Here is a 25,019-nt window from a genome sequence, read left to right as displayed (position 1 = left end):
AAAGCTGTCCGTACAAAAAGTACGTTGTTGTTAGGACGTGATGGAACAACTTAATGATTCCAGATGGAAAATGTTGGGCCAAAAGATCCAGTGTATTGGCACCCTCATAAAAAGTGACACAAGGTCCAGGCTAACCATTAGGTCGTTTGGGCCTATTTTCATTCTCTTGAGTGTCTCGACAAATTTCTGCGAGTTCACAATATGGTGTTCACAATGTCCCAAGTTTGGTTCTAATAATCCTGCCAGATGTTTAGCAAGTCTGTAGGTGGGCAAACTGAGAGTGTTGTATTAAGAACAAGTGCCATATAAAACATAGGGAGCTTGAAAAGTCGGCCATAGCAGAGCATTCCCTAGAAAACAGACATAAAATACAGTTCGAAAATACAAAAGGGTTGGCTCATGCATCTACATATTGAGACCCCGTTATAAAGGAAGTGCCTGAGATTCATTTAAACAACAACAGTTTCAACAGAGACCAGGGATACACACTCAGCAGGGCATGGAGACGGGCGTTGGACATCAAAAGAAAGCAAAGACAGATGCACGACGCGGGTGTGGCAGTTTCAAATGTGGCGCCTACCCCTGGCACCACCTGACATCACCGGTGCTGCCACGGGCAATAGCTCCGCTAGTTGCCCAGGTCGACTTATGCGCACACGCCAAATTGGATCGATCTGATTGGCTGCTGATGATGTTATCATACCTATATAAGTGAGAAACCGTAGCAGCCCCGGCAGTCGGTGAACTCTTGACGATGATGGCGGAGATGGCCATGAAAAGCTCAAGGATTTTATTTGAATTGGCGCGGCTTGAAAACCGAGAACGTTTTACTCATGTATGCCATCGCGAAAGACTCCAAGGACACATAGCTTTCCTCTATGGTGAGGACACAATGCGCAGAGTGAGACTGTTAGAAAAACTGGGGAAAAAGAGATCACATCTGCTGAGTTATTTGGCATTTTTACAATGCTGCTGGGACAAGGAGGTAATTCCTTGCTTTGCGGTAGTCAAGCACCACATTCGAACAACTGCAATGGACAGAATTTTGAAGAGGACCAGTCTTGCCATAGTGAGACAGCGGATACAACAGACACGGTACGAGCTTGATCATAACACCAGGAACCTACTTGAGTCTCATCTGTCTTTGTCATCAATATTGTCACCACCTTATTTGGAATTGCTGGACGTAGCCACGGCAGCGCAACAACATGCAAGTTTATCCAAGGTAACATCGAAGCAATGTGCCAAGTTCGACCGACTGGATCATGAAAGAACTGTTGTGAAAGCCGTTAAGGCCCATAGAACAGTTGTTAATCTTTCCAACAAGAACTGGATGACGGCTCTACATCAGCACTGAGTAAAGGCCTCAACTTTTCTCCAGCTCCATGACGTCTGCCAATATTGGATATAATTACTGGAATAGAGCAATGCATTAGGAATCTTTCGCACGATGCGGCTGAGGACGTCAGGCTAACTACCAGCCATATCCTGGCAAAAGCTTAGCCACCAAAATCTAATATTAGCCAGGAGGAACGATGCTGCTTATGGTTATTGGGCGAGAATGAAGACATGGTTGTCTTGCCAGCCAACAAAGGGAATGCGACCGTGGTTCTGAACTCTGCAGACTACCACCTGAAGATGCTACATTTATTAGAAGACACCAAGTACCGCAAGCTTAGTTGTAATACCACACAGGCCATTGTCAGAAAGACAGGGAAATTATTGAAGGATTCTGGCTTACCAGATGAAGTGGTGAAGAAATTAACGCCTCGTGCTGCCAGACCTCCCAGGCTTTATGGATTACCAAATATACACAAGGAAAGTGTTCTTCTGAGGCCCACTGTTAGTGCAATCAGTTCACCCACCTACAGACTTGCTAAACATCTGGCAGGATTATTACCACCAAAAGTGGGACATTGCGAACACCATGTTGTGAACTCGCAGAAATTTGTTAAGACACTCAAGAGAATGAAGATAGGCCCAAATGGCCTAATGGTTAGCCTAGACGTTGTGTCACTTTTTACAAGGGTGCCAATACAGGATACACTGGATCTTTTGGCCCAACATTTTCCATCTGGAATCATTAAGTTGTTCCGTCACGTCCTAACAACAACGTACTTTTTGTACTGCGATGAATAGTATTGAGATGCTGGATGGCACAGCCATGGGATCACCACTGTCTCCAGCAGTCACAAATTTCTTCATGGAGCACTTTGAGGAGCAGGCTCTGCAAACTGCGACATAGCTGTCATTTTGCTTTCTACAATTCGTTGATGACACCTTCCTGATATGGGCTCATGATGAAAATACACTACAGCATTTCATCGATCACATGAATGGTATCCATCCCAACATTTAATTTACTGTCGAGATGGAGAAGCATAGCAAGCTACCATTCTTGGATGTTTTGGTTAAATGAATGGCAGGAGGCCAGCTTGGTCATTCAGTGTACCGGAAACCAACACAAACTGATCGGTACTTGAACGCCAATAGTTTACACCACACTGTACACAAGAAAGCTGTCCTGAACACATTGGTTCATTGAGCCAAGATTATCTCTGATGACGACCACCTACAGTCTGAATTTCAGATCTTAAAATGTATTTTCAGGAAAAATGGATACAGCAAAAGAGAAATTGCAAACACTTTCAAGGGCCACCAACGAATGACACCTGGTGAATCAGTAGAAGAGGCAAACGGACTGTATTCCTGCCATACTGTGGAGCAACTAGCAGTAAGTTAGGACGTCTGCTGCAGAAACATGGGCTAAGACCAGTGTTCTGGTCCGCCCCCAAGATAAGAGATATGTTGCGCCCTGTTTAAGACGATATTGCTCTTCCAGTGTCCAGTGTGTATGGTGTACTCTGTGAATGTGGCAGCATGTATTTGGACAAACAATTTGCACAATTGCAGAAGGTTGTACTGAGCACAAGTGCCATATAAAACAAAGGGAGCTTGACAAGTCAGCCATAGCGGAGCATTCCCTAGAAAATGGATATAAAATACAGTTCGAAAATACAAAAGTGTTGGCTCATGCGTCTACATATTGGGACTCTGTTAGAAAGGAAGAGGCCAAGGTTCATTTAAACAACAACAATTTCAACAGAAACCAAGGATAAAAAAATCAGCAGGGCATGGGGACGGGCGTTGGACATCGAAAGAAAGCAAAGACAGATGCAGCGCATGGGAGCGGCAGTTTCAAACATAGCACCTGCCCCTGATGCCACCTGACATCACCAATGCTGCCTGGGGCAATAGCTCCGCTAGCTTCCCGGGTCAACTTATGCGTGCACGCCACATTGGATCGATATGATTGGCTGCTGATGATGTCATCATGCCTATATAAGTGAGAAACCGTAGCAGCCCCAGCAGTCAGAGAACTCCTGAAGATGGCGGGGATGGCCATTGATAGCTCAAGGATTTTATTCAAACTGACGCAGCTTGAAAACCAAGAACTTTTTATTGAGCTAAAAATGTATTTGATATTATTTTGATCGACAATAATAAAGGTGAGAGAAAAAATCAGGTCAGTAGGTGGATGGAGCTAGGCAAGTAGCCATCCGGGGCTCTGTATGGAATGGCAGCACTCCACCCACGGTGTTTAACAGCAGAACAGAACCCACTATTCATCGGAGTGCAGAGGTATGAATAGGATGTTGCCAGTCCTTGCTAGCCCACCTCCAGTGGACTGGCTTCCATAGCACACATAGGTTCAGCCATGCCTAGGTTGCCTGGTTGACAAAAGCTGATGTATCAGTGTGTAGGCTGAATTGCTGAGTAACTTGCTACTTTTTTTGCAGTTCTTGTGAGAAAGAAGACATGGCAACTCAATGACAACTTTAATTCATTGATGTCTCCAAAAGGAGCATTTGAACCTAGCACAATATGCAGTTTTCTATTAACCATAGTACATCCAAATTAGCTACTTGAAAAATAAAATAATAACTTTTGAAGAATTGAAACTTCCAGGCAGATTAAAACTGTGTGCCAGATCGAGACTCGAACTCGGGACCTTTGCCTTTCGCGGGCAAGTGCTCTACCAACTGAGCTACCCAAGCACGATTCACGCCCCTTCCTCACAGCTTTACTTCTGCCAGTACCTCGTCTCCTATCTTCCAAACTTTACAGAAGCTCTCCTGCGAACCTTGCAGAACTAGCACTCCTGAAAGAAAGGATACTGTGGAGACATGACTTAGCCACAGCCTGGGGGATGTTTTGTAGAATTGTTTGGCACACTGTGAAAGGTAGTGTGATTCTGAGTGGCAGAAATGAAACAAACATCATGAAACTAAGAGATGCGCAGTGGTTAGACACTGGACTCGCATTCGGGAGGATGATGGTTCAATCCTGCATCCAGCTATTCTGATTTAGGTTTTCCGTGATTTCCCTAAATTGCTCCAGGCAAATGCCTGGATGGTTCCTTTGAAAGGGCACGGCCGACTTCCTTCCCCATCCTTCCCTAATCCGATGAGACCGATGACCTTGCTGTTTGGTCTCCTTCCCCAAATAACCCAACCCATCCCTAAGAGATGAAACTGCTAGTTAGTCCCATGGTAGCAGATTTCTCCAATGATCAGCCCACAAAGTTGATGAAAATAGTATGCTCTGAGTCACAGAGAAAACTATATGCCCACAGTGTTTTTATCCATGTTAGAAGAGGAATATGCTAAATAAATAAACAAACAACTATTATTATAGCTGTGTATGTAGCACTCAGTGATGTATAGCACTTTTTAAATTATATAGTTTACTTTGTGCTTTTTAAGTGATATAATTTGATGTGGTTTGGTTTGATGTGGGTGTAACCTAGCGAAAGCTTCTTTAATTGCCAAGTGGTAATATGGCACTGTATGATCACTTCAAACATGTTTGTATCTCAAATACAACAAATGAGAGATACTGTGTCTATCTTGATGTGTCAACATGTGATCTTTTAGACAGTGGAAGGCAATAGTACTCGGAGGAAATAAAACTTCAACAATAACTTTCCACATCAGATTACAATAAGATCTCAAGCTCTGCTGTTTTATTTCTCATAACAGTCATTTGACAGTAAATTCTTCTTCTTCTTTTATTTTTTTTATTTTTTTTAAATTTTTTTTTGTTGTATAAAATAAAACTATGTACATAAATGAATAAAAGTTCATCGTCCAAGAAAAGCAAATTTGGAAACTTTGCTTCTGAGGCTGTCACAAATAGCAACATCAGAATATGGTCTAAAGATGAATGGAGACTACATAATGACAGGTAAGCTATAAAGCAAAGATCCGAGTATGTCGCTTTCCTGGTGAATATCCCAGCAGTGTTACTTTCCAAACTGTTGTAGGGTAGCACAAAAGATTTTAGCCTGCTTGCTACTAGTTTATTTTGAGCAATTCCGTCAGGGGGTCACACTAAGTGTAAATGGTCACTATAACACACTAGCTTTTAAATTTCCCATGACTAAACTTGTCTCAAAATCTGTAACAAACTCCAAAGAGATACTGCTCATGTGTAAAGTATACCTGCAGTAATACACAATCAACACCTTTACTGCATGATGGTAGTGGTAATGCCACCAGCAACAGTGCTGTATTAAGTATTCCAGAGTTTAAATCTACAACAGCTGTCAAGGTGAGTACTTAGGAAGTAGATACCATAGGTGTAGAGAAGCAACTTAAGCAACTTTATGCTGTAAATCTTTCCATTCCAGATCTTGGTCCCTTTCTGAGTTTGCTGAAGAAATAGCTTAATTTCTTGCAATTATATATAATCACTCACTAGACTAATGATCTGTTTCTAAAAACTGGAAAGTTGCACAGGATACACCAATACACAAGAAAGCAAATAAAAGTAATCTGCTGAATTATAGAAACACATAAGTGACATCAATTTGCAACAGCAACAAGCACTGTGTTAAAACATGATGAAATACCTCAAAGAAAACAATCTATTGATACATAACCAGTGCCGGAATTCTCAGAAAATATTGTTTCTGTGAAATGCAACTGGCTCTTTATCCACATGCAGTAACAGGGGATTCTAACATGATTCCACATTTCTAGCTTTCTTGAAGGCTTTGGACATCATTACTCATAAGAAGCTTCTAATAAGATTGCATACACATGGAGCATTATATCAGTTTTGTGACTGGACTCACGATTTTTTCTCAGAGAGGTAACATTTTGTCATCTAGTGAAACCAAAGTAGAGTATGGGGTTCCCTGAGGAAGTGTTATAGCCCCTCTGCTATTCTTTATTTGTGTAAATGATTTAGGACAGAATACAAACAGCCCTCTTAGATTGCTTGCAGATGATGCTGTTGTTTAATGTTGAGTAAAGCCATTAGGACATAAAACAAATTTGTAAATAGATTTAGACTAGGTATCTGCAAAGTACGAAAAATGGCACTTGATCATAAAAAATTAGAATGTGAGGTGCTTCACATGAATGCTAAAAAATGTGATTAGATTTCAGTTTCATGACAAATAACACTAATTTAAAGGTTGTAGATTCAACTAAATAGCCAGTGATTATGATTACAAACAACTTAAATTGGAACCGTCATGTAGAAACCATTGTGCAGAAGGTGAACCAACGACTGTGTTTTACTGGCAGAATGCTTAGAAGATGTAACAACTCTACTAATGAGACATAATATACTACGTTGGTCTGTAGTCTACTGGAGTATTGCTGCATAGTACGGGATCCTAATCAGACAGGACTGATGGAGGTCATCAAAGAAGTTAAGGGCAGCGTGTTTTGCTTGTTGTTAAGTAGTGGAGAGAGTGTAACAGAATGATAAGCTAGTTTTGGAGTCAGTCATTAAAACAAAGGTGTTTTTTGTTGCAATGAGATATTTTCATGAATTTTCAGTCACTAATTTTCACCTCTGAGTACCAAAATACTTTGTTGACTCTCACCTACACAGGGGGAAATGGCCATCACAATAAAATAAGACAAATCAGAGCTCCGAGGTAAAGACATTGACATTCATTTTTCCTACACATTATTCAAGAGGAATGAAAACTTTCCTATACACTAATACTTAGTAAGGTTCTCACCAAATTGTTTATTCTAATAGTTGCATAGTTTTCTTTCATGTGAGTGCAGGATGAATAAATAATAATAATTTTTTTTCCATGCTGAATCTGATGCAATAAATAAGAGTTTCTGCTTCATGAGACAGTTACCTAGATGAGCTGTTTTGTGGTGCATATTTTTGAAATGCATTTTGTTAAAACTCTTCTACAGAAATGTAAAAGTTCTTGTGTCTGCTTATACTATAGCAAAATATGTTTTGGGCAGACTACAAGTAATTTTATGCCCTTTCAAATGTGGACGAGATGAGCACTGCAGATGCAGCACAAGGAGTGAGAATTGCAGCCTGGGCCTAACCGCAGCTCACGACGGCTGAGTGCGCTGGCCAGGCTGACGGACCAACTACAGCCTGGTGCTGAGATGAGACTGAGGTGGATCAGCAAGCAGCCAGTCTGCTGATATGGACCAGGCCACCTGTGGTGGGTGGCAGTGAGCTAGCATTCCACACTGCATAGCTGTCAGAGTGCTACCAATAAAAAGGAAAATAGGATGTGGTAGGGAAAGGGCATAACCACATCTAAAACCGAGTAAAAGAGGACTGGCCAATTCAACTGGCAAAGAGGGTCCTCCACACTCAGCATAAGGTGGGAAAGTCCCAGTCCCACTACCCTGCCCCTACCCCAAAAGCAGTTTAAAATTTTACACCTGAGAATAAAAACCAATTTCACAGAGAACTGGTTCAAATGTTTGAAAGCCTTCACCCAATACTGGTGCATGCAGTATGGTACAGTGGCTAGATTTGCTGGTTGGTGTATTGTGGGTTGTCAGTTCAAACCCAACTCCAAGCAATTATCTATTACTTCATACTTACCATTCTGGGAAGATTCTTGAAGTATGTTATATTTGTAATGTTTCGATATCCTGGTATATTTGATGTCTTTTTTTATTTTATTCTGCAATATTCCTTGTTTGTATAAATAGCTGCACTTTTTTTTTGCAATAGTTCTCTTCTAGATGAAAGTTAGCATAAGCAGAACCATGCTTTCAGTTTCAAGTGTTGTACTTCACTGATGACCCTGGCTTTGGCTTTGTAGTTGACTGTGATTTTGTCATGACAGTATTATAGGCAAAGAACCCAGAAGCTCTTGCTTAGTAATAGAAAGCCAGAAGGAACAGATGGTCCACAAGGATGTTTGGTAATCTGGTATAATCGGTGTGGAGCCAACACAGCATGGTGGATTCCTTCTGTGAGGAATGGAAGGAGTGGTGCCACGCAGCAGTAGTCTCCTTGATAGTGCAGAGTTTATTACAGGAAGCAGTAGCCCCACTAGATATTGTTCCAACTCCAAGTGATGAGAGGTCTTATTTGCAACTGCAAATCTGCTCCTGGAACCATCAAAGTGAGTATTGGGTGAGCAACTACTCTAGCCAAACATTTGTCCAATTTATTTCCAAGTGGCTTACATGACTCTAGACCCAGAGAAAGACAGCTTAGCAAGTAGTACAACTCAGGTCAGAAACTTGAGTTCTGAGTCAGGAAGGATTGTGGTATGGTGACCGAAATGCATGATTCATATTTTTGCAGGAGAGAACTGGAAGCCTTGGGAAATTGTTCAAGCATTGACCCTTTAAACAGCACCTGGGAACTGGCATTCAGCCAAGGATGCACTAGGAGATATACAATGGCAAAAGCCATCAATATACAGTGTGGGGACGACCAGTGGTAAGACAGAGATGACTACATCATTGATGAGGATGAGGAAGAGTGGAACGTTGAACATGGAGTCATGCAGGACAAAGTACTTTTGGATCCTGGGGACCTGAGTGATGTACCAACCCTAACCCAAAACAACTGGTGGTTTAAATACTGACAAATAAAAATCATCATGGAGCCGTGGAAGGCCCACTCATGATGGCTCCAAGAGGTGCCCTATGCCTTACAAAGGACAAAAAACACTGCAATGAGCTGTTGCCATTTAAAAAAAGCCTGTCAGATTGCTAATGCCAACCTAACTGCATGGTCAAGAGTGGATCCAAGAAACCACACTAATAGGAGAACAAAATGTCCCATGATTCGTCGATCCAGCATAGTCGTCACACTACCATCCTTTCAAGCTGTTTGGAGACCATGTTGGTGATGGTAATCAGGAGGTAGTTGTTGATGGACAGTGGCTGTTGGCCTGGTTTAAAGACAGGGACAATGCTACTATCTTGCCATTGAGAAGGGAAAAGACTTTCGACTCAAATGTGGTTGAAGGCCCTGAGTAGATGGAGCCTCTGAGGAACCTTCAGATGTTGTATCATCTGATTATGAATTGTACATTATATAAGAGCCTGTGGCCAAGTCAAGAGCCTGAAGCAGTTCCCAGTCAGTGAAAGGCTCATTATACAAGGGCTATTCACAAACTGAGGTCTGATTGATCGCAAAATGGAAACCACAATGAAAATCTGATGAATCTTTGCATAAACATGTCTGACAGTGTCTCTAGTATGCCTGTTGATTGTGTCATGTCACTCTTTTCAGTTCTGAGTGAACAGTGAGCACGTAAAGATACCAAGTATGTGTGCCGATGAGAGATTTAGCCTGATTTCATGCAGCCCATACAATGTAAATTTCATGCACTTCCTTCTTCTTGACAAATGTCAAACACACATTGCAGGTACAATGAGAACATTCCTGTAGCATCTCTGGTGGGAAGTTTTTGATCACCCATCATACAGGCCAGACTTGACTCACTCTGATTTTCATCTCTGCTTACATGAACCACAGGCTTTGAGGACAACTTTTCAGCACACACAAGCTGCAGATCAGCATAGAGAATTGGCAGAAAGCACAGGCAGGTGTCTTCTGTGACAAGAGTATTGGAAAGGTGGTACAATGCTACAACAAATGTCTCAGTTGGAGTGTCGACTATGTAGAGAAGTAACTGTAAGGTGCAGCTAACTGTTGCAAATAAAAATTTTTTCAACTTGTGTTGAATGTGTTCGAAAAATAGTTGGGTAAGAAAAGGATGCAAGTGTAGTCACAAAGTAGATCACCACCATGAAGAAGGAAACCTGGGGCAGTTGTTTAGCTTTGTGGCCCAGCATAATACAGAGCTAGGCCCACAGCTGTGATGAGAAGGCATATGTTACCAAGGAGGAGATGTAGTGTTCCCAGGATTCTCCCTCACTGTGTTTAATTACAAGGGTTGAATGAAAAGTAATGCCTCCACCTTCATTAATTCTGTTTGGATGGGAATATTTTAATAAATCAAATGCAGAAATAATACTTAGAATGTGATCTTTCGTTACCAATATTCACTTTTCCACATAATCACCAGCTAAGTGGATACATTTTTGCCAACGATGAACAAGTTTTCTGAAGGCGTCACAGCAGAAGTCAACACTCTGTTTCCACAAACACAGTCTCACAGTTCTCTTAATGTCTTCATCAGAAGCATAATGATGTCCCCACAGATTGTCTTTCATTATTGGGAACAGATGGCATTATTGGGAACAGATGGAAGTCAGATGGCACTATATCTGGAGTGGATGGAGGATGCCTTATGGTGGTGAAATTCAGTCTCTGAAGTTCTGCTGTGGTGGCACATGAAGTGTGTGGTTTGGCATTGTCGTTTTGTAGGAAAACATTTCCCCATTCCTTTCGGACCCTTGTTAGCCATCGTTTCAGAGTTTGCAGCATTGTGATGTAACACTCTGAATTTATTGTTGTTTCATGATCAAGAAAATCAACATGGATAACATCATCTGCATGCCAGAACACTGTGGCCATGATTTTTCCAGCTGAGGGCAGCGTCTTAAATTTCTTTTTCTGAGGGGAGAGTTTGTGTCGATATTCCATAGACTGATGTTTCGTCTCTGGGTCATAATGGTGTACCCATGTCTCGTGTCCTGTCACAATTGAATAGAGAAAGGCATCACCTTCATTCTCATAATGCGAAAGGAGTTCCTGGAAAATTTCAAGTCTGTGCACTTTCATTTCAGGTGTCAACGTCCAGGGTCACAGAGCTTCCTATAGCCAAGCAAAGTAATAATGTGACCCACACGTTCTTGTGAAATGCCGATTGTGCTTGCAATTTCTCTCTGAGTAATACGACGATCCTCCTGGCTCAATCTGTCAACATTTTGATTGTGAAACTTGGTGGTTGCTATCAAAGGGCATCCAACTCTTTGTCTGTCAAGCAGGTCAGATGTTCCTGCCTCAACATCTTTAAAAATACTCACCCAATGACGCACAGTACTCACATCAACACAATCACCATAAACTGCTTTCATTCTAGATGAATCTCCTTTGGGGTGACACCTTCTGTTGTCAAGAATTGAATGACTACCCATTGCTTAAATTGCACCGACCGACTGTCTGTGCAGGGTTCCATACTTAACACTGTAACAACACAACCGTTCAATGCTAAGGCTTCCCGGCAACTGGAGCTGTAGAGAAGAGGCTATAGAACAAGCCAGTTCCTGCCGCATACCAATGCTGCCAACTGTTGAAGAGTTACGACGGTGGAGGCATTACTTTTTAGTCAACTCTTGTAGATAGTGAGCTTTAGCATAGAGCCAACAGGATCCCTCGACAATCCCAAATAGCTGTTGCAATGTCTTTGCCCAAGACAGCATTGGCCAGTGGTGTAGTGAGCCTGCAGAAAAGGGGATAGCAGTTCCAGAGGCACAGGTGATCGTATCAGAGAAGTCTCCTAGAATCTTTCAGTGCAAACAGACAGAGAGGAGGCAAAAGTGATGGTAGCAGCATATACCTATATCTGTATCCATATATGTACTCCGCAAGTGGCTATACAGTGCATGGTGGAGAGTACCTTGTATGACTACTAGTCATTTCTTTTCCTGTTCCTCTCACAATTATTGCAAGGAAAAAATGACTATTTATATGCTTCTGTATGAGTACTAATTTCCCTCCAGGGTATCCCATTCAAGTTCATGAATGATCTCCGTAATACTTGCCTACTGATAAAATCTTCCAGTAACAAATCCAGCAGCACACTTCTGAATTGCTTCAATATCTTTCTTTAACTTGTCCTTGTGGGAATACCAAACACTTGAGTAGTACTCAAGATTGGGTCGCACTAGTGTTCTATGAACTATTTTCTTTACAGATGAGCTACACTTTACTAAAATTCTCTGAATAAACTGAAGTCAGCCATTCGGCTACCGTACCACCAGCCTTACGTACTCATTGTGTTTCAAATCATTTTGTAACATTATGCCTAGATATTTAATTAATGTGACTGTGACAAGCAGCACACTACTAAGGCTTTATTTGAACATTAAGGAATTGTTTTTCCTACTCATCACCATTAAATTGCATTTTCTACATTTACAACAAGCTGCCATTCATCATACCAACTAGAAATTCTACCTAAGTCGTCTTGTATTCTCCTACAGTCACTCAACAATGACACCTTCCCATACATGACAGCATCATCAGCAAACAGCCACAAATTCTTGCTCACACTGTCTGTCAAATCATTTATGTACATACAGAACAAGAATGGTCCTATCACACTGTGTTTGGCTCTAATTAATATTCATCATCAAGGACAATGTACTGGGCTCTACTGCTTAATAAGTCTTCCAGCCATTCACACATCAGGAAAACTATTCCTTATGCTTATATCTCAAATTAGCAGCCTCCAATGGGACACCATGTCAAATGCTTTCTGGAAATCTAGGAATATGAAACCTGCATGTTGCCCTTCACCAATGGTTCACAGGATATCATGTGAGAACATGGATAGCTGAGTTTCGCATGAGCAATGCTTTCGAAATCCATGCTGCTCTGTGGACAGAAGCTTTTATGTTTCATGGAAATTAATTGTATTCCAATTTACAACATGTTCAAGAATTTTGAAGTTCTGTTGGGTCGTCACATTGAGGGTGTGCTGGTTAGGTATGAAAGGATAGGGAGGATAAGTCACTGTCTAGGATCAATGTGTGTCACTAATGAAACAAGATCAACAAACACTGAATAAGAGTCTGATGGCATGAATAATCTGACACCTCTGTGATCATCGGAGTAGCCATCTCCTGAGATTTCTTCTTTTTTCTTTCACAACTTTTGCTGCCAAGAATCTAGTGAAGGCTTCTATGCTGTGGGTGTAGAGATGGAAGAAGAGACAGGGTAGCCCTGGGATCCACGGTCTGTGGCTTCTTCAGCCACTGATTGATGTCGGGATGCTGATCTGTGGATTTCTTGAGAGATGATTCCTATAAGGCAGCTCTGTTACCAATAGACAATAGAGGAGGGAGCTGCCTCTTCAGCTCGGTGCGAGGAGTGGTTTGTGAAGATTGTACAGCAGGAACGAAGAAAGGGGAGGGTCTGTAGCCCCCATGGCCAAATTTATTTGTACAGCTACCAGAGGTCGGCACTGAGGGAATAAATATGACAGGCATTGCTGACAAGTTAGTCAAAGTAGTGGCAAAAGTTGATACCTTGGACACCAGTTACAAAGTATTTTTAATGAGCTTCAAAATATGAAGAATGATATGTGACCTTCATTTACTGGATTTTGCTATAGGGCAGCACTGTTTATGGATTGCAGAGAATGGTCGTTCTCGCAACTGACTCTGACAGGTGGTAGCACACATGGTGAATTTTCTTGACGGAGCCAGACACAGTCTCCACAAAATGAGTCACATATGCACCAGGAAGACATATGCCTGAACTACGTGGAAGTCGGGCATCAACAGTGAAATCCTTGCATCGTCACGGGCAACCACCGTAGAGGTACCTGACGACCCTCCACATGGAATGTATATCATGCTGGGTATTGGGGGACCTTCCCTGCACATTCTGTTGAGTAGGTAGAGGTCAGATGTGAGGACTAAGTTATCTGAAATACTTGGTATAAAATAAAGGGAACGAAGTGGGAATAGCCGTAACTGACGTCATATGTGTGAGCTAGATTGTAAGCAGAGAATCTGTCCCAGAGGAGAAATCTGAGAAATGATATCCTCAGAGTAACATTGCAGCATGGAAAGGAAGAAGTACTGCAATGGCTTGGAGGCCTCATGCTTGCCATGTGTTTACTCATAGGAGAGTTCTTGTCCCAGTACTATGGAAAGTGCAAAATCGATTTCATATTGCTGTTTGAATATTTTTAAGAATAAATTCAATTCCTGATTTGCTATTTGCTCTCAGCAAACATCATCCCAGTGTTTGTCCAGTAAATTCTCTGTGAGTAATGTAACATCATTAATATATATCAGCTAAATTCTAATTTTTCCTTCTTACTAAATGTGATTGATGGGGATTCTCAGTGTTGCCATTTGATCATATCATAATCAGACAGACAATTTATTCTGAGCCTCACTCAATTTCATGGAAGGCATTTGGATTTAGGAATGAACTATAATCCGTGAGGCACTATGTCCTTGTTGAGTATTTTATCCTCGAGAAAAAATCAAAGCTGGACCAGAAGACCTTTAAATAACTCGAGCAGTACCATACAAGATAAAATCAGTATTGGAATCACCTCATACAATGACCTCCCAACCATTCTTCTTAAGTCTGTCTACTGAAATCCAAAACATTTCCTGTAGAGCGCCTGCTCACTGCCATAATAACTACTTGTTTGTGTCTAAGTCAATTGCTGAACCACAGAATTACTGAACTACAACACTCAAAGAGCTGTTCAATACAGAAAAGCTTTTGGTCTATGGCCTGATTTAGTTTTATTTGATATTAACTTGTTTCTATATAGATTCATGTTCAATTTGTGTGACTTCCAGATGATATTCTACTAGGTACAATACATTTGCTGTAGTAATATGAGAAACTACTATTACCTATTTACCAGGTTTCTTATATTTTGGCATAAGGAAGATGAGATTTTATGTTACTGCAGGAAACTGAAAAATCTAAAAGTAACTATGGATATGTTATGCTTAACAAAAAAATGGTTCAAATGGTTCTGAGCACTATGGGACTCAACTGCTGAGGTCATTAGTCCCCTAGAACTTAGAACTAGTTAAACCTAACTAACCTAAGTACATCACAAACATCCATGTCCGAGGCAGGATTCGAACCTGCGACCGTAGCGGTCTTGCGGTTCCAGACTGCAGCGCATTTAACCGCACGGCCACTTCGGCCGGCTATGCTTAACAGCTTTACAAAGTTATACCAGTTAAACTGATGACCGCTGACTAGTAGTAAGTCCTTTTACCACATATCAGATTTTTCTTCCTGTTAAGACTTATTTGTCCATTGGCATTCTGGTTTTTATTTCTTGGCAAGTCATCAAAGAAGAAAAAAACGCATGCTGATAAATACAGTGCAAAACTAGTAATGTGAACAGTACATTATTAGGAGAAAGTCTGTGCAAGTAATGGAGATGCTGAATGTGAAGACACTAGCATAAATCAACATCAAGGCGACTGTGATATGAATCTGTCAAACACTAACCTTTACTTCCTATTATTTGAATGTGAGACACATCTGTCACTAAGTCTACCTTCAACGCCATTATACTTCAGTCTCTGTAAGATAGTTGTCACTCATATAACATTCGACTATCTAACACAGCTCACAGGAAATTGAAGTGATATTTTGTCATCCCTGTCCTTTGTAATGAATTGCTCTATGGGATTTTCAATGGAAAATCCTTCTAGAATCAAAATTGTGACTGCCCAAAATTCTTCATTTGGCACAGATTCTTACCATTCTTCTTTAAGAATTTATAGAAAGATTTTAGAAACAGAATTGGTTGATAAATAGTAAAATTTTTCTTAATGCCTCTGTTGTAATACGGTCTCATCAGGTTCCTCTTCCTTGATGTTATCTGGGATATAGAAGTATTTTAAAAGAAGCCTGATACATTCAAGATATTCCAGGAAAACCAGAATATAAGGATCAAGATCATCTGGACTGAGGAAAACAGAAGGTTGTTTTCCTAATAATTTCCGGGTATGCAGCTGGATCCCGTCGACATTCTGCCACGATATTTCAGCCCAGAGACGTCCGGCCATCATCAGGTGAGTACACAACTACTGAAGAGCCCAGGTGCAGTCACGGTATTTATGCCGAATCTCACGCATGCGAAATGTACTGGCATCCTACAGCGCGTGCGTCAGGTGTTGACATACGCGGCATAGCTGAGTTGTACGTGCTGCCCTCAGTGGTGAAAGTAAAAGATCATCTAGTCATTGAGTATCAAATGATACTGTTGATTCCACTGTGATTGTATAATTTTAATAACAGGATTCCAATTTTTATCCAGCTGAAATCCATTGTCACGATTTATAAGATTATAGGCAAGACGTATTTCCACTGATTCTTTGATTATGGAATCCCAAAATCCGGAAACCAGAGCTAAAATTTTTGTTCCTTTGTATTCCATTGAATGTTCCAAAGAAATACAGTGCTCTGCTACTGCCGATTTTGACAGTTGCCGCAGACGGGTGTATCTTTCATGTTCTGTACATCGTTCTTGGACAGTTCTTGTCATCTGCCCAATATATGCAGAGCCACATTCACAGGGAATTTTGTAGACGCCTGCTTTCTTCAGTTGTAAATCGTCTGTTTGTTCAAAGAATTCGTCATTGAATAAAAAGTATGTTGAGGAGAGTATATGTTCAAACAATGCCGTCATTTCTGCACTGAATAAGTTACCAATAAGATGTAACGATTCCATTAGAGGCACTTTGGTAAAAAGTGAGACCACATTGAAGCAAAATATCTGGCCTCCATACTAAAGCCATATGTGGGTAAGTGTTGCCACCATATACGTACTTCCTTCGCTTGAAGGAAGTTAAGCTTAGCAGCTCGGATTTATTAGTCAGCTTCGATGTGGTCTCACTTTTTACCAAAGTGCCTTTGGTAACTTATTCAGTGCAGGAATGACGGCCTTGTTTGAACATATACTCTCCTCAATGTACTTTTTATTCAATGAAGAATTCTTTGAACAAACAGACGGCATCGCCATGGGGAGCCCTTTGCCCCTGTGGTAGCTAATCTCCTTATGGGGGACTTTGGGGAGAAAGCACTTGAGTCTTCTGTTTTAAAGCCTATGGTCTTCTGGTGGTACGTAGATGATACTTTTGTTGTATGGCCTCATGGCAGACAGGAACTGGAGAAATTCTTTCATCACTTAAACTCATTACATGAGAATATCAAATTCACGATGGAGATTGAAAAAGATGGCACTTTACCATTTCTAGACATGCTAGTATGCCGTAAAAATGACGGGTCCTTAGGACATTCTGTGTACAGGAAACTGACTCACACAGATCTGTATCTCCAGGCATCAAGCTGCCATCACCCAGCACAAATAGCCTGTGTTTTCAGTACCTTAATACATTGAGCGCATATAATATCAGATGATGAAAACCTCCATGCAGAATTAGAACACTTGGAAAAGGTTTTTAAAGAGAATGGCTACACTTCAGCCAAATAAGGAAGGCCATGCGCAACTGTCATAACAAGAAGCAACGCACTGAGGATGCTGATGATGACTTTCAATCAACTGTGTTCCTTCCATACGCCAGGAATGTCATCGAAAATAGGCTGATTACTGAAGAAAAATAAAATCAAGGTTATCTTCCATCCACCAGCAAAGAACTGGGCCCTGGTTGGATCTGTTAAAGATGATTTATAACTGAAGAAAGCAGGCATCTACAAAATTCCCTGTGAATGTGGCTCTGCATATATTGGGCAGACGATAAGAACTGTCCAAGAACGATGTACAGAACATGAAAGATACACCCGTCTGCGGCAACTGTCAAAATTGGCAGTAGCAGAGCACTGTATTTCTTTGGGACATTCAATGGAATACAAAGGAACAAAAATTTTAGCTCCGGTTTCCAGATTTTGGGATTCCGTAATCAAACAACCAGTGGAAATACGTCTTGCCGATAATCTTATAAATCGTGACAATGGATTTCAGCTGGATAAAAATTGGAATCCTGTTATTAAAATTATACAATCACAGCGGAATCAACAGCGTCATTTGATACTCAATGACTAGATGATCTTTTACTTTCACCACTGAGGGCAGCACGTACAACTCAGCTATGCCGTGCATGTCAACACCTGACATGCGCTGTAGGATGCCAGTACATTTCACATGCGCGAGATTCGGCATAAATACCGTGACTGCACCTGGGCTCTTCAGTAGTTGTGTACTCACCTGATGATGGCTGGACGTTTCTGGGCTGAAATATAGTGGCAGAATGTCGACGCGATCCAGCTGCATACCCAGAATTTATTAGAAGAAGAAATACGCCGGGAAAATTTCAGAAGTCAGAAGGTTGTTTGTTTGATTGGGGTTTAAGGGAACGAATAGTAGGTCATTAGTCCCTCAATCCAGGGGTAGTACATCCAGAATTAGTGACATCCATGAACTATGCGTTATGATAAAGAAAGTATATAGGAGTGGGAAGACCAAGGTAAGAAAGGCAGTGCTGATGCAAGAGCTGAGAAAGATTTTATGGAGAAGTGTAGGGATCAAACTGGTTTGTAGGTCAGATCAGGTGATGAGGAAAGTTCTACACTGCATCTGATTCCCATTAGCCAGATGAAGGGTGAAGACAGTTACAGAGCTGGATGTCTTCTATTTTGGAGATGTAGAACAGTAAAAGTGAAAAGACTAAAAATGTAATGGACGCTAGTTGGACTGTCAATAATGAAAACCAGGGGACAGAAATAAGTAGGCAGCAAGTGGATGTCTCCAGAGCTCTGCATGTGATGGGAATTGTCCGCCCACAGCTATTCCATCCCTGCTCCAGTGTTGTAAAGGCATTGAAGAGCATCCACTATTCACTAGAATGAAATCTCTAAAATATAAAATAGTATGAGGCCGAAAAGGAGGCAAACTGCATCTAAAATCAAGTAAAACAGTGTAAGACAGGGATGAATGAGTGAGATGGTCAAGGAGGTGGGGTGGGAGGTCCCCCAGACCTAGCAGGCAGCAGAAGATGCCCTATGCCCCATTCCCCAACCCCAACCTCAACCACCGAATTCCTGCCCCAGAGGCAGCTAGAAACCTTATATCTGAAAACGAAAACCACTTTCAGAGAGAAAATGGAAAACCAGTTCAACTGTCCATGAATTGTCTGCCACACTGAGATATGTGAACAGAAATACTGGCCGCGAAGGACCTTGTGCTGAATGGCAGCCATATATATTGAAACACAACTGACTGTGGATGTCAGTTTGAGGTGCAGCCATTTAACAAGCTTCTTTACCTACACAGCTAAAACCATCTACGCATCACTATCTACCATCCCGTCAACATAGGAGTAGTGGAGAGGCTGCATCACAAGCTAAAAGCAGTGGTGATGTGTTACTCATCAACATGGAAAGATGCCTTGCTGCTGATATTGTAAGGCCTGTGCACACCAGAAAAGGAGGATCTGCAATGTTCACCAGCCCAATTGGTCTACAGTGACAAGTTATGTATGTCAGGGGAACTCTTTGTACCAGTATCACTTTGGCAGACTGCTCCAGATTCAGTGACAGAGTTCACTCAACAGTTCACAACCCAGATAAGACATTTGCATGCCAGGCATGGTGAGGTTTGCATGCAGGCCAACCTGACAGACACAGAGAGAGAAAGGTTTTTATCCATAAGAGATCTGCTTACAGCATTACCGTATTTACTCGAATCCAAGCCGCACTTTTTTTCCGGTTTTTGTAATCCAAAAAACTGCCTGCGGCTTAGAATCGAGTGCAAAGTAAGCGGAAGTTCTGAAAAATGTTGATAGGTGCCGCCACAACTAACTTCTGCCGTCGAATATATGTAGCTCTACACAGGCATGCTTTGCAGCACAAAGATAAATACTGGCGTCAAAACCTCTGCATCAGTAAAAAAAAAAAGTGGAAGACGAGCTTTTTTCTCCGCCCCAAGTTTTGACCACTGCATTTTCATACATTATCCAACGAAGTAAATACAAATTCCGTATTGCTCATCTTCGAATGTAGCAGCATTTTGATGTACTATGAAAATCCGACTGGCAAGACTGTTTGGGATGTTTGTCAATATGGCCAAATCTACGTTCTGAATTTTTTCCTACCTGTGAGAAGGCTTGGTTGTTAATAGGAACTTTTATGAATTGTGGATCACATGCAGCATTCTCTTCACCATAAGAATAATACGAATATAAACATTTTGCCATGTACTCTTTCGTGTTTGCTGCTATCTCATTTAAATCCTGTCTGCCTAATAAACTACGAAACTAGAGTGAGACAACAGTAAACGCGAAACAATATACATATCATGTCATGTTTATATTCATATTATCCTTATGCCTAATAGTGATACAGTTACAAATGAAGCACGGCAATTGACTAGATTTTTAAATCTAAGATGACTAATTTCCGTGCAGAATGTAATGTACTAAAGAGGCGTCTGCAAAGATTTTCAAACAGAGAAAATTTTTCACCAAACTCTCGTTCAGAACATCTTCTATCATACGCAGTCTATTATTTGGTTCTTGTTGATCATTATCAAAGAAAGCAGCAGTGTAAGTAACAACAAATAACAGTCTCTTGCCATTGTTTCGCTAATTAGACAATTCCTCTCTCTTTTTAAGCGCAGTAGCGTGCACAAAAGCAAGCCACGCCACGAGCGGCGACAAGCCGTAAACACTCATTATCAGAATGCAACAAACAATGCATGACACAGTACAGTAATGCATTTTCAGCTTAGAGTGACGTAAACACCTATAACAAAGAGAACGGCACCTATCAGATCAAAGAAAAAAAGCAATCAATTCAAACCAGATGAAGCACGTGAAAAAGGAAGGGTACCCGTATAAATATGGATGGAGCGCCTGATGCATAGCAATGGCTACCTGGTAAAACTAACTGCTAAGCTTACGACTTGAACCAAACTACTATTGCTGTATCGTCATTCATTCGACCTAAATTGTGTCTCATATTAGAATGGACCAACTTTGTTTTGATTTGGAGGTGCGGCCTAAAACCTTTCTCTCCCCTTGAATTTTGAGTCTCAAATTTAAGGTGTGGCTTAGATTCGGGAAAATTTTTTTTCCTTGATTTCGAGTCTCATTTTTCATGTGCGGCTTAGATTCGAGTAAATATGGTACACGTCTGACTCCGAGACAATACTGCCCACCCACTGTTACACCAGCGATATTCTGTCCTGTCTGTTTCCAGCCAGCCTGCACTGAGCCTACAACATCAAGCAACACCGTAGCCTCCTTGGAGACTCAAAAGGTCCACACTACTCTGCCAGCTGTTGCCACGACCCCCTCTGACCTCCTCCTCCCCTCCCCCAGCGTTGAAATGTTAAGCACCAGTACCTCAATATTCCTGGAGCACCCAGCTTCCAGCTTTAGAAAGGGTAGAGGGGGAGGTGGTAGGGTGGGGTCTGGTGGGGTGACAAAAGTTACTGTGCAAGCAGCCAGCATAACAGACAAAAGGTGAATTGCTGCTTTGGCACGGAGTATTTATTATCAATATAAAGGTTTGTTCATTAGTCTTTGTATTTGCACTGTTTATAATTTGGTGTGAAATTACGTTCCAAAACAAGCATTATGTCCACAATGTATATTGAAATTATTTCTTGATGCCAAGTAACTCATAAGCTATTTGTTCTAGTGTTTTTTCACACTCCTCAGTCCATCATGTCTTTTCTTTATCCTTGGTCAACTCATGTTTTCTACATCTACATTTTCCCTGTTCTTTAGTAATTTGTGCCTGGAGCTCATGACATCTGCCATTTTCAGTCACATTGATGCCGTCTCTAAATTTTTCTATATTTTCTATTGTAATATTGTCTCTGCTGGAGTTGTATCTGCTTATTTTCTGGCTGTTATTTTATGCTTTGTATGGGAGAAATTGGATTTTAACCTTAGAGATATAATGGCCTGAATCACACTCTCCATTTATGATCTCTTTAGCATTCATAATTTCCTCATATTTCTTTTATATATGGTTATGTGATAAAGCTGAAATTCTCCTAGATTTGGATTTGGTGATATTAAAGTTTTGACTTTTCTTGGTAATTTGCAAAAATGTATGGGTATCAGTTTTAACTGGAACATGTTCCACATTATGATCAATAAGTATTCCACTGTTTCTGTTTGTTCTCCTACAATATTCTTAAATTTCTTTTCCTTTACAATTTTCCCCTTGACATCACTAAGAAGTATCTTAACTTGCCTTTAGTGTGTGTGTTGAAAATTTCAGTTATTAAAAGATTCCAAAATTGATTTACAACCTGCAAATTTCTTGTTATCTCCATTCACAGATGCATGGCAATTTATGAGCATATAGCATTTATTATTGCAGTTCACTGTTAACATGGACATTATTTCTGATTTTGACTTAAACTCTGATAATTAAGTATGAATTTTTGTTTACTTAAAATGCATTCCAATCAATGACATGTTTCCCATTATTCTCAGTGCTGTCTTCCCTCTATTAATACTGTAATGTTCTGTATCAACTACAGTCTCATCAAAGGATCCTATTTCCTGCAATGATATAATTTGTGACCTAATTTTCTATAGCTGTAATTCCAATTCCTTCTTCTCTCAGTTTTCAGGAGATAAACTAAACTACTTTCAAAGTTATAAAATAGTATTTTTTATTGAGCTTTAACTTGGAAGGGATTTCAGTAAATCTCATTTCTTCTTCACAACAAATGTTATAAATCCCTAGAATCCAAGGTCCCAATACATCAGAACATGTAATGTTGGATTTCTCACCTGTGCTACCACCAGAGGTAGTAAGGTATGGCCAAGATAAAAAAGAGGTCCCATGATAAACTACTGAATGGGATATTTGCAGCTATCTCTGTGTGGTTATTTCTTAACACTTGGGCAGTGCTCGAGGGGAATCACGTGATGTCAAGCAGTGATTTAGAGATCAGTGCTGCATTGCAGTATGAAACATCTTGTGAATACAGTTCTGCAAAATGACTTTTTCAGGTGAACAAAATGTTTGTTGTTACTTCACAGTTTTCAATATCACATGTCTATGAAGATTTAGGAAAAGAACGTATTGTTTCCACAGGTTTATGGCCTCCCAGAGTGCCTGATCCGTCTACCTGTGATTTTTAGTTGTAAGGTAATTTAAAGGATTACGTCTACAGTCACAACTCACATACAATTGAAGAGTTGAAAACAAGCATTCACAATGCAACTGTGGAAATCCTACCAAATGAATTCGCAAAAGTTTCCAAAAAAATGTTGAGACATGCTGAGTTCGGTATCGAAGTTTATCGTGAACATGTTCAACACCTCCTTTGAATTACAGATTTATTGAATGTTCAGTACTTTGCTTTTCATAATAATAAGTTGCTACTTACAATAAACAAGTGAACTGTCTGCATGTTGTTTATAAGACATGGGGACTCTTTTCTTTTGACCATCCCACATATCCACTATGTGAACTTTTCATTTTGTAATTTTACTTGTAAATTGTGCAGAGTGGGACATCCTGGGGCCATCATTCAATTGCACTCTATTATTATTATTATTATGTTTTAAATTGTACCTGGTGTTGAATGCCCTGACTCAGGAGAGTTGTGGTTGACAGCAGCAGCAGCAGCTGCTGCTGCCAGTGCTGTGTTAGCACTTTGTGCTGATCGTTTGATGCTTGCCATTTCAAGGAGAAGCTCTTCATGGCGGACATTCTGAAGCTCCGTTTTCTTTTCCAGTTCACGGATTTTTGACTGAGAAAGAAAAATTAACATTACCCATAAAATTAAAGTTGCACATTTAATACATCTGTTTTCACAAGAAGCAAGGTACTGTTCTTTCCAATTTAATTAGACACTTTACATACAGTAACAGAATAGTAAAACCCAGTCCAATCAACACTGACTTTGGTACTCTCTTTAAAAATACAGCTGAATTCATTAATTTCATGAAACATTTCCATTAGACTACTTATGATAACACAAACTTAATATTATGCTCTACTCATACTTATCAGTAAGACCTGACTTACAAGTCACCAAAAAAAGCATATGCTTGAACTAATGAGTTACACAATCAAATAAGCTAGAAATATAAGAACACGCTTTTGATTAGGAAAAATAAAGCACACAGAATTCTGGAAGTTTATTTTGGTGATCCCTGTTGCAGTGTGGGTAGGTAAAGAAATCTGTCCAAATTATTTCCTCAGACAAAACTCTACAATCAATATCTTGTACCTTTTTTCAGCTCTTTAAGGTCTGCATATATGTGTGAGTCATGCTCTAACGGTCTTCAGATGACATGAGGCAGTATGGTACTGGGGTGCAAGACTCACACGTCTTTCACAGTTGACTCACATCTTGTGTGCAGCTGATCTTCTTCTCGGGTCAGACGGCTGCATCGATCTTCACAAACTCTTCTTCTCCAAAGACTATAGCTGGTTAAAGGAATTGCAAAATAGACTTCTTCTCTACTCTTGAAATGATTCTGTACTCTCAGGATACTTTTGTTCAACTCTGTTGTATTTTCATCTCCACAATAAAACAACTTCACAAGTTTCACACAAACATTCAACTCTCGCTAGTCAGCCCCATCTTGGACCACTAGAAACTAACAAATACAATTATAATATGTTTGGTTTAATAACCAGTAAAACACCAGTTCTCGCTTCTCACAAGTCCAACACCCGAAAGTCAAATGTTTAAGTCTTTACTTCAATACATAATTCATTTGTTCACAACAATACAGTCATTACACCATTAAAGAATAGAGCATGCTTGCTCCTTGTACTGGACATACAGCTTCTCAGGTGCGTGCTGCAAACACTTGTCCACACTGATCAATCATCACTATTGCCGTATTCTCCCGATACATGTCCATCCTGCATACACAGAAACCAGCAGCGAGGTAGACACATCTCCACTCTCTCACCCTCTTACTTACAATATTCGGTGTTGGAGATGGTGGAAAGCTGAGTGTTTCTAGAATTTACACCAAAATTCTCAAAGCACTACATATCCCTCCCCTTGGCACAAACATGTGATATTTTATACATATTTATGTACAATTACACAAGATAATTCTTTATCTTTT

General features: G+C 40.5%; 1 protein-coding gene across 1 annotated transcript in view; it reads right to left on the bottom strand.

Annotated features, from left to right (window-relative positions):
* Positions 1-25,019, bottom strand: part of LOC126419598 (peripheral-type benzodiazepine receptor-associated protein 1-like) — an 843,217-nt gene that overhangs the window by 317,406 nt on the left and 500,792 nt on the right. The window contains exon 6 of the mRNA XM_050086786.1: positions 23,503-23,680. Coding sequence (XP_049942743.1) covers positions 23,503-23,680 — 178 coding nt within the window. The remainder of the gene's footprint in view (positions 1-23,502; positions 23,681-25,019) is intronic.

Source organism: Schistocerca serialis, chromosome 9, assembly GCF_023864345.2.
Source record: "Schistocerca serialis cubense isolate TAMUIC-IGC-003099 chromosome 9, iqSchSeri2.2, whole genome shotgun sequence".
Taxonomy (NCBI): domain Eukaryota; kingdom Metazoa; phylum Arthropoda; class Insecta; order Orthoptera; family Acrididae; genus Schistocerca; species Schistocerca serialis.
Note: the sequence above shows the minus strand (reverse complement) of the source record. Positions and strands in the feature narration are given on the sequence as shown.